General features: G+C 45.3%; 1 protein-coding gene across 2 annotated transcripts; it reads right to left on the bottom strand.

The window, feature by feature from the left end:
* Positions 1–923: 923 nt before the first annotated feature.
* On the bottom strand, positions 924–14,701 carry LOC118586746 (serine protease 46). 2 transcript variants are annotated; one of them, XM_036191972.1, is made up of 6 exons: positions 14,574–14,701; positions 9,863–10,040; positions 9,428–9,691; positions 8,906–8,909; positions 7,949–8,104; positions 924–1,431 (listed from the first exon to the last, which is right to left on the bottom strand). In XM_036191972.1, the coding sequence occupies exons 1-6, from the start codon at positions 14,656–14,658 to the stop codon at positions 1,177–1,179; spliced, it is 942 nt and encodes a 313-aa protein (XP_036047865.1). In that variant the 5' UTR covers positions 14,659–14,701; the 3' UTR covers positions 924–1,176. The 2 variants fall into 2 exon arrangements, with proteins under 2 accessions (XP_036047865.1, XP_036047864.1); XM_036191971.1 differs by having other exon boundaries at positions 1,177–1,431; positions 8,906–8,913; positions 9,432–9,691; positions 14,574–14,658.
* Between the last annotated feature and the right edge of the window lie 2,797 nt (positions 14,702–17,498).

Here is a 17,498-nt window from a genome sequence, read left to right as displayed (position 1 = left end):
CCGAGCAGGCCCTTTAGTGGAAAATGCAAACAGGGCTGCCGCGTTTCTGATCTCCCCATGGGGACAGGGGAACTGCTGCTCTGAGGTGGCAGACCAGAGAAGGTCACTGATGGAGGTGGGTAAAGCAGCCCGAGAGCCCACGATACAGTCACGTCACACATCTCAAGCAGGAACTCACATCACCCACCCCAGCCAGAGACAGAGGAGGGACTGGCTGGGATCCAGAACCCCTCAGGGGAAGTTAGGGGTTGGCAGAGACCGGGAGGCACCAGAACACAGCTAGGAGGGGCAGGCCTGTGACCCGGCCCTGGGAAGTCTCCTAGGAAGAAGTCAGCTCTTACAAAAAGCCTGCAGAAAGACGGTCTCAGAGACACAGGGACGAGGCCTCGGGAAGGTGGGAGCCCTGAGCAGCTGGCTTCCCAGAGAGCGGACACTTCAAGTCTCAGTGCTAGCAAAAGAGGGAGCTACGGGTTGGAGAGGTGGAGCAGTGGTGAAGAGTGTGTGCTGCTCTTGTAGAGGACCTGAGTTTAAGTCCCTCTAGTCACAGTGTGTGGCCCACAACCACTTGTAATTTCTCCAGCTCTGGGAGAAATCGGACACTCTTACCTCCACATTACACATAAAAGTTTTTTGTTTTTGTTCTTTGTTTGCTTTTGTTTTTCCAAGACAAGGTTTCTCTGTGTAGCTTTGGAGGCTGTCCTGGAACTCGCTCTGTGGACCAGGCTAGCCTCAAACTCACAGAGATCCACCTGCCTCTGCTTCCTGAATGCTGGGATTAAAGGCATGCGCCACCACTGCAGGGCCAGAAGCTTTTTTGTTTGTTTGTTTTTGTTTTGTTTTGTTTTTAAGATAAAACTACAAGGGAACAACATCCTAAGATCACACACCACACCTATGACAGAGCAAGAGTATCCAAGAAGGTTCAGCTTGAGAAACAGCCAGGTTTTATGAGGGAAGTGTTCTAAGGGGCTTTGGTCAAAGTCAAGAATGTGATAACTTGAAATGGCTCAAAAGGTTCAAGAGCATCTTCATTGAACAACTGGAGGACAAACCCCACAGTGGGTCTAGGACCCTTCCCCAGAGTCCCTCTGTCCTGAAGTCCTGCTCGGCCTCCGGTGTCCACTTCTGAGGGCGGAGCAGAGAGAAGGGAGAAGCAGTCTGTTGTAGAAACAGGGCTCACAAGAGCCACAGGGAGCCCAGGGAAACCAGCAAGATGTAGCCAGTGAGGATGAATGGGCTCAGGAAGGAAGGGACAGCCATGCTGGCGAAGCGCATGTCGCCGATCTGTCTCTTGATCCACTGGGTGAAGTGGGAGGTGCTGGTGTAAATGCTTGGGAATTGGCGGCGGCCGCAGCCAAAGTTCCAGCTCACCACCCCCATCTGGATCCAGGTCTTGTTCATTTGGCAAACCAGGGAGCTGCCAGAGGTGTCCTGCAGGGGGAGAGGAAAGGAGGCTTCAAGAAGCAGCAGTGGTGGCTAGATTAGGCCTTTGTTGTCCCCAAGAACGAGACCTGCCTATGAACCTGTCCCGTGACATATCAATCTGTGCGAGCTTGGGACCACACTGGCCTCTCCATTGTTCTGCTAGCTCTCTGCCCATTGAGCCCTCCTGAAGCCCTGGGGGCCCTCCAAGGAACAGTTGTTGCTCTTTCCCACGGTCTTGCTTACAGGAGGCCATTTTAGACGCGCCAACCAGCTTCCCTGCTTGTGTGTACAGACAGGTGAATGCAGAAAAAGACCGTTTACAGTGTCATACATCAAATGGTAACAGGAGGTTTCTTATGATTTTAAAAATTCTTTTTATGGAATTTCACTACCACCCAGTGACAGAGCATTCGCCTATGATGTACGGGACCTTGGACTCTATCTCCAGCAAAAGAAAAAACAAACCAAAAAAAAAAAAAAAAAAGCCCTTCTACATTTCTCTGTAACGTTTGAAACTTTATGAACCAGGAAAAGAGTTTAGTACATTTATTCTTTAACATAATGTAAAAGATTCCCAGGACATGATGCTCTGAAGGACACAGAAGACAATTAAGGAAAATAACAATAAAATTCTGCCAAAGGACAAGAACAGAGGCCTCCACTAGTGCACAGAAATGCTGTTGCTGGCCAGCTGTGGTGGTGCACGCCTTTAATCCCTGCACTCAGGAGGCAGAGGCAGGAAGATCTCTGTGAGTTCGAGGCCAACCTGGTTTGCACAGTGAGTTCCACAACAGCCAGGGCTACCCAGAAAAAACCCTGTCTCAAAAAACCATTTAAAAATGCTATTGCCCACAGAGGAATGACCTTAAATAATAGTAAAGTCAGTTCCCATGAAAAACAAGATGCCCAGCCAGACCCTTCTTGCTGGAAGTAACTAAGAATGTGGGTTGAGCTGGGCGGTGGTGGTGCACACCTTTAATCCAGCACTCGGGAGGCAGAGGCAGGCAGATCTCTGTGAGTTCGAGGCCAGCCTGTCTACAGAGCGAGATCCAAGACAGGAACCAAAACTACACAGAGAAACACTGTCTTGAAAAACCAAAAAAATAAAAATAATAAAGAAAGAAACCCACAAAACAAAACAAGAATGTGGATGTTTTTTTAAAAAGCATCTTTTTACTTCTTTTCCCACTTTCATGTATGTGCATATGTGTGCTGTGTATGTTGCGTGTATGGAGGGTACATGTGCACATGTGTATAAGCTTTCATGTAGAAGCCCAAGGCTTAAGTCTGGAATCATCCTCCATCACTCCCACCGTATTCATTTAAGCAGAACCTCTCAGTCAAATCCAGGGTTCTCCCCCACCCCATAATGCTAGTCTTATGAGTCAGCTTGCCCTAGGGATCCTATGACCACACCATCTGAGGCTGGAATTATTGCAGGCTGCCACACCTACTCAGCATTTATAGGTTCTGGGGATTTGAACCCTGGTCTTCACCATTGTGCAGCAAGTACTTTAACCTCTGAACCACTGCCTTATTCCAAAAATAGCATCTTCATTGCATGCATGAGAGTACAGGAAAGTAAAGACTCCTTGAAGCCCCAAACTTGAATGGGAAGTGGAATCCAGAAAGTCAGGAGAGCCCAGGAGTTGGCTTTTAGTCCAAAGCCTGTATCAAACAAATCCTGTGAGAGCAAGCTTCAAGGTCACAGCTTTGTTCACAGATTCAGGAGACCAAAACACAACTTAGAGCCTTCCTTGCCATCATCCAGAGGAGAACTCCAAAGGAGGAAGCCTTGGGAAATACCCTGCCCAAAGCTACCCCTCAGAGCAAGGGCAGAGTAGAAACAAACACCACACATGCATGGACAGGCTGGTTTCATACTGTGTGATTCCAAGAAATGAGCTGAGTTGTTTGAAGTAGTCTGAGGAACAGCATGCACGTGGCTGCTGGCAGAAATCCAGAGACAAAGTCCCAGGCTTCACGGCCTGAGAGAGGGAACTGCCCCTAAAGCTCCCTGACCTATATAGCACTGTCTGTCAGGTTTTCTAGGAGGAAAAGAGATGTTAGTTGTTCTAGTTTTCATTCTCCAGACACAGTTAAAAAACATTTTGTCTCTATTCAGTATAGAGCTAACTGTAAATAAGATTAGAACCATGACAATTATTAAATTACTGTTAGAAATCGATCTGTTGAAAGGAGAATAGGGCTTTTTCAATTCCTTGGCAATCTGATTCTAGAATGATACTGATGAACGAGAGGCCATGAACTACATGGACTTTTTGGAGAAAGAAGAGAAAATTGGAAGCCTCATTGTGGGGGCAGATTTGACCAAGCAGACAGATATATTCCAAAGTTTACCATGATAGAAACAGGATATGTGCTGCCATACAAACAGGAAAGGCAACCATCAGGATAGTGGAAAGCCCATAGCCTAATGAATGCCTGCGAAGGGACTTGGTACAGGTTACTGAGGGTAAAGAAGTTGGCTCTTAGAATAGAGATGAATGGAACTGGATCCCAGCACAAACCCCAGAGCAAAACTCTAAACATGAACAGTGGAAAAGACAAAATTAATTAAAAACATACAGAGCCATATATTTATGTCTTGAGATGAAACACATCTTAAAAAGAGGTTTTAACAGACTGGAGAGATGGTTCCTAGGTTATGCACATGTACTGCTCTTCCAGAGGATCCAGGTTTTCCCAGAACACCCACACTGCGTGGCTTGCAACTACTTGTAACTCTAGTTCCCAGGGATCGACACCATATAGTTGTATGGACAAACCCACACATAACACACACACACACACACACACACACACACACACACACACTTAAAATGAAAATGAAATCTTTTTCAAAAAGAATCTTCAAGATCCACAGTCCTGAAGAGGAATATGTTCAGCCTAATTACATCTAAATAGAGACTATCCAGGAAGTAAAAGACATCAAATATTGTTGAAAATAGATGATGAATTAAGATGGGACATTTGGGGATAGAGATGTAGCTCAGTTGGGAGAATACTTACCGAACATGCACAAGGACCTGGGCTTGATCTTCAGAATCACATGAATATGGTAGCATCCTTATAATCCCAGCCCTCAGTTAGAGGTAGGAAGATCATAAGTTCAATGTCATTCTCAAATACATAGAGTGCGAGGCTAGTCTGGGCCACATGGGTCCCTTCTCAAACAAAGAGACATCCTGAGAAGAATATGGGATGATCTGGATATGTAGGACAATATTGTTTTTCTAAAATAAACTATGTAAGAGCACTAAGTATTCTCCAAAGACAGAATCATCTTTAAGGACATGCATTAAACAGAAGGGAGTAGACAGACGCCTATAACAGAAAGACAAAGGAGAAAACCAAGCCATAGTGAGGCCAGCAGTTATAGTATGGGAATCCTTGTTAGAGGTCTAAAGGTGTAAAGAGACACTAGAGGACAGACAGACAGACATCTGTTGCATGTGGACACTTCGTTTTCACACCAAAGTATTTTTGGTGTGAATATACATACATACATACATACATACATACATACATACATATATACTATGAAGTATATATATATATTTCAATGGAAAAACGAAAGCTAACCTTCAAAAATGTTACAATGGAAACAGAATTTAAATCTATAATTAGATGTAGAAGCATAGAATGCCTCATATTGCAAAGCTCACAAAATGTTGCCTAAATGTTTCAAAAGTTAAGGACTGCAAGAAGTTTTAGCATCAAACAAAATAAGGAAAATAAATTATTCATTCACATCAACAATCATTTGTCCATGAACATTAGGCTCAAAACACTTGAAAAGGAATTAGTAAGGATAATTAATGTATTAGAAAGCAAAGAAGTCATTCAATTGGGAAATGAAGCTGGCGGCAGCCGGAATGACACACACCATTACCCTCTGGTTTGAATAAGAACAAAGAAGAGGGGCTGGAGAGATGGCTCAGAGGTTAAGAGCACCAACTATTCTTCCAGAGGTCCTGAGTTCAATTCCCAGCAACCACATGGTGGCTCACAACCATCTGTAGTGAGATCTGGCGCCCTCTTCTGTATGCATAATAAATAAATCTTTAAAAAAAAAAAAAAAGCTTGCATGGAAACTTAATGCAGTAAAAGTTTTTTGTTTTTTGTTTTTGTTTTTTTGTTTTTGGGTTTTTTTTGTTTTTTGTTTTTGGTTTTTGTTTTTGTTTTTGTTTTTTAAAGAACAAAGAAGAGGATCTATGCCTAGAAAATGTTCTCTCCCAGAACCTCAAGACTGTTTACAACCTCTGTGGATTTAGATCTGGTTCAGGTGAATTATTGCTAAGAAAATGCAAATGATTTAGACTAATTCAGAAAGGGACAGAGGAGGGTCAGGGAGGTGAAAGCTGGGTAGCCTGAGCGTAGTCCCTGGGACCCACATGGGGTAAGGAGAGAACCAGTTCCCACAAGTTGCTCTCTGCACCATAGCATCCATGCACCCCACCACACACAGATAAATCAATACATGTAATTAAAAAGTTTAAGATTGCAGAGTCATGAGAAATCGATTAACCCAATGACTAAGAGTAAAACAACTTAAAATAGTGTCTAAGAACAATCCCTCAACAGAAAACATGTCTGTCTCGTCCTCCTGACAACTTCAACTCAACCTTCAAGCGGGAGGTAATTTCTGATACTTCAAATGTTCCAAAACATGAACAAATTATTTTCCAAGTGAAGTATATGTAGTTCTCATGCTAGAACTTAACAAAGAGAATGACTTAGTCTAAACACCTTTAAAGAAAAGATTTATTTATTTTACTTTATGTGTATGAGTAGTTTGCATGCATGTATGTCCTCGGAGTGTCCTCGGAGGTCAGAAGTGGGAGCCAGATTTCCTAGAACTGGAGTTATGGATGGTGATCAGCCATCATGTGGGTGCTGGGAACAAACTGGGGTCCTCTGCTAACACAAAGGTTCTTAACCAGTGAGTCATCTCTAAACTTAAACTGGAGCCTGGCCTCACTGGGAATAAAGAAGGCTCTATGGTTTATTCTACATGACAATTGCTTGTTCCCAGAGGCTAAAACCTTTCCTGGACCTGACTGCACCCTAGAGCCCAGCAATGTTTGTTGGATGTAAATAAATTAAACCCAACTAGTTGTTTTTCTAGAATGTTGGGCAATCTAGATAATGTTATCAGGTACAAAAGCAGCTAAGTGTAAGCCAGAGGCTACATTATCACTCCAGTTAGACCTATGGGAAAATTTCCCACTGTCCTTTGGTGCAGCAATGACAAATTCATTTCTTTTCACAGACATCCTGTCAAGTATTAAAACTACTTTTTAACTTATATACTTTTTGGCATATAAACCTTTGGTCCAAGAATATTTATTGTTTTTCTTATACACAATATGTTTTCTTTAAAGAACTCTGTTTTCCCACAGAGGAGTTCTGTCTTTTAAATTCAAGAGAGTAGGGACTTTAAGACATGTGCTCGAGAAGATATGAATCTGGGGGTGGGGAAATGGCTCAGCTGTTAAGAGCATTTGTTGCTCTTGCAGAGGACCCAGGTTCAGTTCCCAGTGTCTACCAGGTGGTTCACAACCATCTGTAACACCACTTGCAGGAGATCTAATGCCCTCTCTGGCCTTTACAAGCACCAGGCATTCACACATTACACAGACATATATGTGAGCAAAACACCTATATACATAATATAAATAAAATATTTTAAATAAAAAGTGAAGTATATATCTCAAAAACAATGTTGACTAGAAAAAGCAAGTGGCTGACGCTTAACGAATGATACCATTTCTGCAAAACTGTCTGCCAGTGCCTGGCCCAGATCTGCAGGCATGTGGCTAATATTCAGGAGCACTAAAATGGCTCATGGAATGAGCATGCTGGTGCAAGACTTCAATCCCACCACTCCAGCATGCAGAGGCAGGTAGAACTCCATGAGTTTAAGGCAAGTCTGGTCTAAATGGTGAGTTCCAGGCCAACTAGGGCTACTTAGTGAGTGCCTCTCTAAAAAATAAAAATAAGAAATAAGCACAAAGAGTTGTCTGTAGCAGGGACAAAAACCATTTCACACCTGTAGTGTTTTGGTTGAGAATGACCCTGAAAGGCTCATGTTTGAATACTTCCTTTGGAAGGATTAGGAGGTGTGACCTTGTTGGAGGAAGTGTGTCACAGGGGCAGGCACTGAGGTTCAAAAGCTTCCCACCATCCCCAGCGTGTTCTCTGCTTCCTGTTTGTGATTCCAGGCGCTACTTCAGAGACAGGCCTGCCACACTCCCTGCAGTGACAGTGATGGACTGCCATTCCTCTAGGACATAAACCCCAAATAAACTCTTTCTTCTATAAGTCGTCCCAATCATAGTGTTTCATCACAGTCATAGATAACTACTAACACAACTGTTTTCTTTCCATACCAGAAAACAGAAACTCAGGCTTTTGTACTGGGTCTCTGACCACATGTAAAGGAAAGCATGGCCCCCATACTGCCTGCTCCCCACCCTGTCTGCACATTATTCCACACCTGACAAGTGTCCAGGCCCCATTCTGAGCTCGTACACAGCATGTCATTCCCAATAAACTTCTTCTGGTTCTTCATCAGGAGGAACTGGTACCGATGATTGCAGATTTCATTATTCACGATCCTGACAGCCAAGCCCTGGACACTGTAGGGGGTCTTCTGGGCCTCTACAGAGAGAAAGATCTAGTCATGACCTCAACTTTGGAACCTATTTCCAACTCAGAGTCATTCACATTTGTGCATGTGAGAGGCAGGGTCACCAAGTGGTGGTGGTACACACCTTTAATCCCAGCACTTGGGAGGCAGAGGCAGACAGATCTCTGTGAGTTCAAGGCCAGCCTGGTCTACAGAGTGAGTTCCAGAACAGGCTCCAAAGATACACAGAAAAACCCTGTCTTGGAAAACAAAAAACAAAACAAGAGAGGCAGGGTCATGTCCTGAGATGCTCATTCATAAAAGCTGCAGGTTGAAGCGTAGCTTTCAAAAATGTCCCTACTCATTAAGAAAGTTAAGCCAAGAACTGAGGATGACACACACCTTTAATCCCAGCACTTGGAAGGCAGACACAGATGGATCTCTGAGTTTGAGGCCAGCCTGGTCTACAGAGTGAGTTCCAGGGCAGCCAGGGCTATGTAAAGAAACTCTGCCTCAAAACAAAACAACAACAACAACAAAAACCCAAAACAAACAAAAATAAAACAACAACAAAACAAAACAAAAAAAAAAACAAAAAATAATAATAATAAAACAAAAGAAAAGAAAAAAGCTAAGCGGAAGTCTCCCAGGGACATGAAGTGAAAGCTACGTCCGAGTGAGAACAGGGGGATATTTCCCAACCATTCAGGTTTTGTGAGAATAAGCCTTGGTGCACTGCTCTTAGGAAAGGTGGTAGGACCCTAGAGGCTAGATGTGGCAGCTGCTGCCTGCTGAAAGGTTGGAAGACCTCCAGATAACACCAACTGGGCTGCCTCTCTGAGAATCACGCCTGCATATTGACTAGAGGCCATTTCAATGCTTCAGAACATATTGGGGTGAAAGCCCTCAACATACCTGCAAGACACAGATCCCTCGGGAATAGCTAAAGACTTAAGTTCCTACTATGCTGCAGGCTAAAACCTTGGTGTGGGATCTAAGTTGACTTTGGGGGTTGGTGAGATGGCTTAGCAAGTACATCAGGCCTGATGACCTGGGCTTGACTCTGCAGGACCCATATGATAGAGAACCAACTCCTTAAAAGTTGTCCTCCGACCTTCAGGGATACACTGTGGCACATGTACTCCCACACACATACACATACACATAAATAAGTAAATAAACAAACAAACAATTTTAACTTTGGAAACCGAGGTCCTCACAGGCTCAAATACTGCATATGTCTATGGGCATAGGAATGCGCTCAGGAAACGCTTGCAAATGACAGAGAACAGAAGGCAATGAGTGACCCCACGACAGTGTTCTGCAGAGACCTCTGCTCTACCATACTCACCTTTTGTCTTTTCTTGTCCCCACCCGATGACCCAACACATGGTGCCAACGGCTGGCCTGAAATTGACGGTGGGGAGACAGATGGGCTGGATGAGGGGAGACCAGGCAACAGGGTACTTGAGCTTCAGGATGGCGATGTTGTGAGACATGTGATTGTTGAAGTTCTCGTGAATCACAATCTTAGTGACTATGAGCTCCGAGCTGTTATCTGGGAGGTTCTGGACACCCACCTTTACAGTGTAGTTAGCCGGGTCCTTGGATCTGCAGGCCCAGGAGGAAGCAGATCGGCAGTAAGCCCGTGGATGGCTACAGAGATAGGGTTCTGAGCACTAGGCCACCTAGGGCAATGTTCTCTATTCCCAGATCCCAGGTTCACCACGACCCCCAGGCCTGAAAGAAAGACCCCAGACCAAGACGAACCCCCAGGCTGACCTCTGTAAGCAGTGTGCAGCTGTGAGGATCCAGTGGTGGTGGATGAGGGAACCGCTACAGACGTACATTCCCAGAAAAAGAATGCTTACTTGCCATGGCCACTTGCCCACTTCTACCATCTTCCCATTTACCATCTTGCAGGATATGTTGGTCTGACCGCAGGACCAGAACCAGGGCCCTGAGGAAAGAGGTGGAGAGAGGGATGCCAAGGGTAGCCCCACAGGCCATGGCAGATTGTCCAAGTGTCTCTCAGCCATGTCCCACACAGTCACTGCCATCTGCACATGTTGGGGACTGAGACTACTGCCTCAAAACCTGTTTGTGGCAACACAAACCTAGAGGCAGCAGGTGGCCCATTATAAAGAAAGCCCCCAAATAATGGAGACAAACTGTCTGACCCTTGCTATGAACCATCACCCCAGGACTCATTCCTGCCCATAGGGTTAATATAGTCAGCCAGGGGCAGGTGATGGGACCTAGTGTTCATGATTCCTCTTGGTCGTCTCTGAAAATACATAGATAGTGGTGCTTTATTGTCCAACTACAGCCATGGCTCACACCCTGGAAACAGAGACTCGCCTGCCCCTCTCTGGCCTCAAGAACAGGGATAGGAGGATGGTAGCTTGCATGAACTGGAGCTGAGATTGAGATTTTATTGTTGTTTTTGTTTTGCTTCTTTATTATTTTATTTTTATGTGCATGACTGTTTTGCTTGTATGTATGTCTGCATATTATATTGTGCAGTACCAATAGAGGACCTAAGAGGGCATCAGATTCCCAGGAACTGGAGTTACAGGCAGTTGTGAGCCACCTGGCCTGGCTGCTGCCAATCAAACCCTGGTCCTCTAGAAGAGCAGTGGGCACTCAGCCGCTGAACCATTCCAGTCCCAGTTTTTTGTGTTTTGTTTGGTTTGGTTTTATTTTTCTTGGTTTGTTTTGTTTTATTTTGTTTTGTTTTGTTTTGAAAGACAGAGTCTTGTGCAGCCCAGGCTAGCCAGCCAAAGTAACCAAGGGTGATAGATAGTGAAATCCTGATCTTCCTATCTCTATCGTCCAAGTGCTGGAATTACACATGTGTGCCGTCGTGCCCAGTGAGAGTGAGGTTTTTTTGTTTTTTTGTTTTTTTTTTAAGTGGAACCAGCCTGAATTGGTATTTACTAATAATTCTTCACAGGGATTTCAAAACTAACAACTGAATATTACAAAAGAGAAGAAAAGGAGAATGCTTCTATAAGAAAGGATTACAGAACAAGATTAAAGAAACATGAAGTGGGTCTGATAATGAGCAACCCTAGTTCCAGCACTCGGGAGGCAAAGGTTGGCGGATCTCTGTGAGTCCGAGGCCAGCCTGGTCTACAGAGTGAGACCCTGTCAAGACAGGAAGGAAGGAAAAGTTTCTAATGGAGAATCTTCTGCCAGTCCAGGCTGTTAAGCAATCATGTGTGGCCACTGATCTCCTCAAACAGGTGGAACTGGACCTACTTTACACCATCACAAGCTGCCACACCATGAGTCTCTTTCCCTCAGCGGTACACTTCCCACTGTAGAATGATGTCAGGACTCAACAGTGATAGCCAAGGCAGGTCTGGGGGGCTGTGGTGGGGATGGTTTGGGGATGATAGATAACAGCAATATCTATGATGAACTGTATATATTAGCAGAAACATCAACTACATCCTACCTTGCTGAAATCACTATGGTGTGACTATAATCTGAGTAACCTTCCAAAGGTCCATATGTGAAGACTTGGTCCTCCAGAAGTGACATATGGAGGTGTCATAGACCTTTAAGAGGTGGGGTCTAGGGATGAGGAGATGGTTCTGTAGATACGGTCTTGTTGGGCAAACATGAGGACCTAAGTCTGGATTCCCAGCCAGATGTGGCAGTGTATGCCTGTAACCCAGTACTGAAGGACAGAGCCAGGTAGATCCATGGAGCTCCCCTAACAGCCAGTCTGACTGAAGTACCAAGTTCTGAGACTTTGTCTCAGGAAATCTGGTGGGGAAGTGATCGAGAAAAACATCTGATGTCAACAGCATGCACACATAGAGATGGAGTCTGGTGGGGGTCTTTAGATCACTGGGGACATGTCCTCAAAGGATCGTAGAACCCCACCCAGCCTCTCTCTGCTTCCTGACTTTACACAAGTACTCATTCCCAGGACAGGCAGTTGCTACCTTCATTAAAGGGTACCTCTACCCCATGAGACAAATCTTTAGACTTGGAATTTTGAAAACTGTCAACCAAATATATCTTTCTACTTCCTTTGAAGACCTGTCTTGGATATTTTTTGTTGCTTTTTTTTTTTTTTTTTTTGCGCGGGGGGGGGGGGGGGTCCGAGTCAGGTTTTCACTGTGTAGCCCTGGCTGTCCTGGAACTCACTCTGTAGCCCAGGCTGGCCTTGAACTCACAGAGATCCTCCTGCCTCTGCCTTCTGAGTGCTGGGATTAAAGATGTGTGCCACTACACCTGGCTCTCAGGTATTTTCTTGTAACACAAAGCTAATGCACAGCCCATGCATGATGCTTGAGTTCACTTCATCCCATGTGTCTCTGGCTCCTGCTGCTATCTGGTATAAATGGCCTGTTCCCTTGCTTAGACTCCTAGGGTAGAGTGTCCTTCCTTTCGACTGCTGACCTCCTCAGGGATCCCCAGGTGCTGCACTACCCCCTGGGTCTCCACAGAGCACTCTTTCTCATTGTTCAGCTCACATCCACATCCCTTCTCCATGCCTGTTTCCCATTTCCCTGATCTCTGCCCCACCCCAGAGAGCTACATTTCTGGACTGTCTCATACACCATGGTGAGTCCATGGTCATCTTTTGTTGCTGCCCCTTGTTTCTTCCTATGGCTACTGCGGTGGTTTTTAATGAGAAGGGTCCCAAAGGCTCATACATTTGAATGCTTTTTCAAAGTTGGTAACTGTTTGAGACGGATTAGGAGGTGTGGGCTTCCAGGCCCGTTCTCTACCTGCAACTCAAGGATCAGATGTGAGCTCTCAGTTAGTGCTCCAGCACCATGCCTGCCTGTGGCCGTGCTTCCCACCATGGTGATCATGGACTGAGTCTCTGAAACTGTAAGTAAACCCCAATTAAAGGCTCCCTTGTATAAGTTGCCTTAGTCATGGTGTTTCATCACAGCAACAGTACAGTAACTAAGACTTTTTGCTTCTATTCGAGTCTATCCCAATCAAGACTGTTCAACTTGGTAGTCAGGAGAGGGCTTAAGAAGTGTGCCCTTTCTTTTCCCATAAAGCTGCAACCCCAGAGAAGCCAAGATTCTACAAAAGAGCTCCACCATCCCCACAATGACACTGTAAGGGCAAGGCTGGCCCTCTCCCCAGTGTTCCCTACCTTCGGTAAGATCCTTGGGTCTCAAAAGACAGCTCTTTCCAGAACTTGTGACCCTATCCTTCCTCGAAACCTTGCATGGGACTTATGGGAGTCAGCCTAGAGATATGCCAACACCAGGTACCAGCACCAAGGAGGGAGCCTGATGGGTTGTTTTTAATATTTTCATTATTATTTTTAACTCTGCATGTATGTCTGTGCACTAATACGTGCATGTGACTGCAGGTGTAGAGTCCTCTCGAGCTAGAGTTACAGGCAGTTGTGAGCTGCCTCAGATGTGGGTGCTGGGAATCAAACTTGAGCCCTCTGTAAGAATAGTACACTCTTAACCACTGAGCCATCTCTCAAGCTGTGATGGCTTATTAGTAGGTGCAGTGTGCTGCAGATCAACCTTGCCCCAGGCACAATGTTGCCCTTCCATCCATAGCAGACACTCAAGGATTCAAATAGATTCCACTTCCGACCTTGGTACCCTTTCTTGGAGTTCTGGAAGCTAGGCACCATCACTTACAAAGAGGATCCTGATACTCTTTTCTGCATTCATAAGTGGCCACCACAAGATGTGTATGAGCTTTGAGGTCTCCATTTCTGTAAGGTCCCAGCTGACTCCTGTCCCCTCACCAGAGGCAAAGCAGTTAGCACCCATGCTTGTACCTAAGGATGCACATACCCTGAGCATCCCCAGAGCATCACTAATACTTGACAGCAGGGTAGAAGACTGCCCACTTACTCATTCAACAATGTGCTAGTCCAGGAGAAAAGGTGGGGGAATATATTTCCCATTCACAGTTATCACCCCAGCTAGCTCACTGTCAGGCACAAAATGTACAGCCAGCAGGTGACCTGAGTTAGGACTCCTACCACAAAAATTACCTTTCTCAGGAAAAGCCTGGATATCCTCTGCCACCTAAATATTTTCAATCCCAAAGCATCTATTGGAAACTGTTGTTGAGTCCTGGTTCTAAAACTCACAAACCACTAAAACTGGACCTGGATTTCCTGTGTGAAACAGAGACCCCAGCATACAGTGCTGGGGTGTAAGTTGTCTCACCAGGGGACACTCAGACAGCACCGTCGTTGTCGTAAGTCCTGAGACTCCCAGTCGAGCTCATCCAGCCCACGGATGCTAGTTTGTTTCTCATTTTTGTTCCTTTATCTGTTTGTGGTCATCCTGAAAACTGGAACTGGCCCCACACTGTACAGATCATGTGGGTCCCAAAAGGTCACAGCCCACGTCCATTTCATCAGTCTACTGAGGATGTACCCATCCCAGTACTGACCAGTGGAGGCCCTGCAGGCAGAAGGGCAGTGGATGTAGACAGCAGGCTATCAGATCCCTCCATGCCTCTGTCTATGCCTTACCTTCCACATAGGGTAGATTATTAAATCTGGCAGAAGAAAGTGGTTGTGGAAGAAGACCCTGAGGACCCACTGATCCACACGCCATGGCAAGAAGGCCAGTCTTTAGCGTTCCTTAGAACAAGATGGAGCATCTCCATGGTGCAAGGATTCTAGAATTCAGTTGTTTATTCAGAAGTGTAGAGAGCGGGTCTCTGCCCGATGGTTTGGGGCTCACCCTGCTGAAGTAGCCTCAAGAGCCTTCCACAGCCATGAAGGGAGGCCATCAGAAACCTCTCTGGAACAGCATTTTGGGGGCTCACCACTGAGCCTGCAACCACACCTGATCCATTACAACATCCGCAGAGCCTAGCCCTCAGCCTTGATGATGCCCTCACATCTAGCTCTGAGCCTATGAACTTGTACCATGTCTGGCTTCTGAGAGCACCAGGTGTGTGGTTTGTGACAGTGCCTTGTGGTTAGTCTATGAAGCTCCTGCTGTAGAATAATCCTCTTGTACACTGTAAAGATTTGTCACTCGAACTGGTTTAATAAAACGCTGATTGTCCAGTAGCCAGGCAAGAAATTTAGGTGGGGCAACCAAATGAAGGATGCTGGGAAGGAAAAGGGTGGAGTCAGGGGTCGCCAGCCAGATGCAGAGGGAGCAGGAGATGAACGTGCCATGCTAATAAAGGTACTGCCATGTGGCAGAGCATAAATAAAGAATATGGGTTAATTTAAATGTAAGAGTTAGCAGGTAACAAGTCTGAGCTATCAACCAATCATAATTTGTATTCAGCCTCTGAGTCGGTATTTGGGCCCAGGTGGTTGGGACAAGAAACTTCCATTTACAAGCTCCCCTAGTGTTCACTTCTGCCTGTCTGAGGAGCCCCTAGAGGTGTGGAAACTGAGACGTGACTTCTTCCCATAATACACAACTGCTGCATAACTAGAGACTTCCTTTTGCCCTCAGGAACTGTATTTTCAAAACAGAGCAAGTCCTGGGGAGGGCGTAGGTGGAGAGCTGGCCAGAGACTTCTGGAGAAGCAGCCAATTACAGGCTTCATCCTTCAGCAGAATGAATGGTGTCTAGGGACACCTCCCCACCTCTCCACTTGAGGTAGCCAGGGTCCGTGACTGCACCCCCTTCTGCTGTACCCTGCCACCAGTGCTGCTGAAGGCTCAGAGTGACATTTTTCACCTGCTGCCGAGGTAGAGAACTATTTAGTAAAGCAGAAGTGTGGAAGCCACAACTGAACCTCCACTCCTGGAAACATCACAGAGGCGTCAGGAGGACAGGACTTCACGGGGGCTGTGGGGAGCCTCTGTGGAACTGCCCACCTGCTGCCTCAGAGAATAGACACCCAACAGCTCCCTTCCACTGAGCAGTCCACACACTGACAGAAAGGGTCAGAAATGGAAGTGCACCTGCTGTGTGATGGTCAAGAACAAGCAAATCAAACTTTTTTCTTAGGAGTGTGTGGCAGAAACGCAGAAAATGGTGATTCCTACAGTTGGATTCCCTCGCGACACAGCAGGGAGAAGATATAGGGTGGAGAGAAAGTGGGGAGAATTCCAAAAGAGAGAAACTTTCTGCCTCTGTGAAAAATACTTTATTTTTAAAAAAGACTTTAATATGTTTGCCTGAACACACACACACACACACACACACACACACACACACACACACACACACACTGCCTGTGTTCTGTTCCCACAGAGGCCAGAAGAAGGAGACAGAACCTAAGTTACAGACTGTTATGAGCCACCATGTGGGTGCAGAGAACTGAGCCTGGGTCCTCTGTAGCAGGAATGAGTGCTCATAACTGCTGAACCATCTCTCTAGCCCCATCTTTCAAAATACTTTCTTCTGAGAAGGAAGAGGGCATTTGATTAATAAAACAAAGATAATAAAATAAAGACCAAGTACATTTGTAATAAATTAATGAAGATGTATAAAATTCTATTTTATGGAAAATTATTATGTGTAGCTGGAATTTTCCTGCCTGGCCCACAGTCAGGACAAATCTCTCTCACCCACCAGGCCCATAGACGCTCAGACCCAACCAAGTAAACACACAGAAACTTACATTGTTTACAAACTGTATGGCCATGGCAGACTTCTTGTTATCTACTTCTATCTTAAATTGACCCATTTCTATTAATCTATAAGTTGCCACGTGGCTCGTGGCTTACCAGTACCTTACATCTTTCTTGTCATGGCGGTGGCTGGCAGCATCTCTCTCCAGCTTTTCACCTCCTGGAATTCTCTTCTCTCTTGTCCTGCCTATACTTCCTGCCTGGCCACTGGCCAATCAGAATTTTATTTACAAGAGCGATATCCACAGCAATTATGTGTGTATGGGTAGTTTTGCCTGCACATATGTCTGTGTTCCTGGTACCGAAGGAGGCCAGAGAGGACATTAGATCCCCTGGAACAGGAGTTACAGATGACTGTTAGCTACCACATGGCTGTCAGAATTGATAATGATGTCTCTGTTGCTATTTGTTCTCTTATTTGGAAGCCTCACCTGAGGGGACTCTGCTGCCTGGGACTCTTTATAGGAAGTCCAGCCAACTATTTCAACAGCACTTCCTAGTCAATTTCTGATAGGTGTTTTAAACACCAGATTCATTGGTGCTTATCTATCTGTCTGTCTATCCATCCATCCATCCATCTATCTATCATCTAACCATCTACCTATTACTTACTATTTATTCTTTTAGTTTGGCTTATTATATACTTAATAAATTTACTCATTTAAACCTAAAGTATGGCTGTCATAGATCATCCTCCAAACTATGTAAAACAGAACTCTAAGAAGAAACAGACAGATCCTTATTTTGTGGGAAGGCTCTCAGAAATACACAGATTGTGCAGGTGTAAATACATGAGGTGTTGACAAGAATTGAAGAATACACTTGACAAGCATGAACCAAACAGCTGTA

Source organism: Onychomys torridus, chromosome 7 (assembly GCF_903995425.1).
Source record: "Onychomys torridus chromosome 7, mOncTor1.1, whole genome shotgun sequence".
Taxonomy (NCBI): domain Eukaryota; kingdom Metazoa; phylum Chordata; class Mammalia; order Rodentia; family Cricetidae; genus Onychomys; species Onychomys torridus.
The sequence above is the reverse complement of the archived record's forward strand: the minus strand, read 5'-3'. Positions and strand labels throughout refer to the sequence as shown.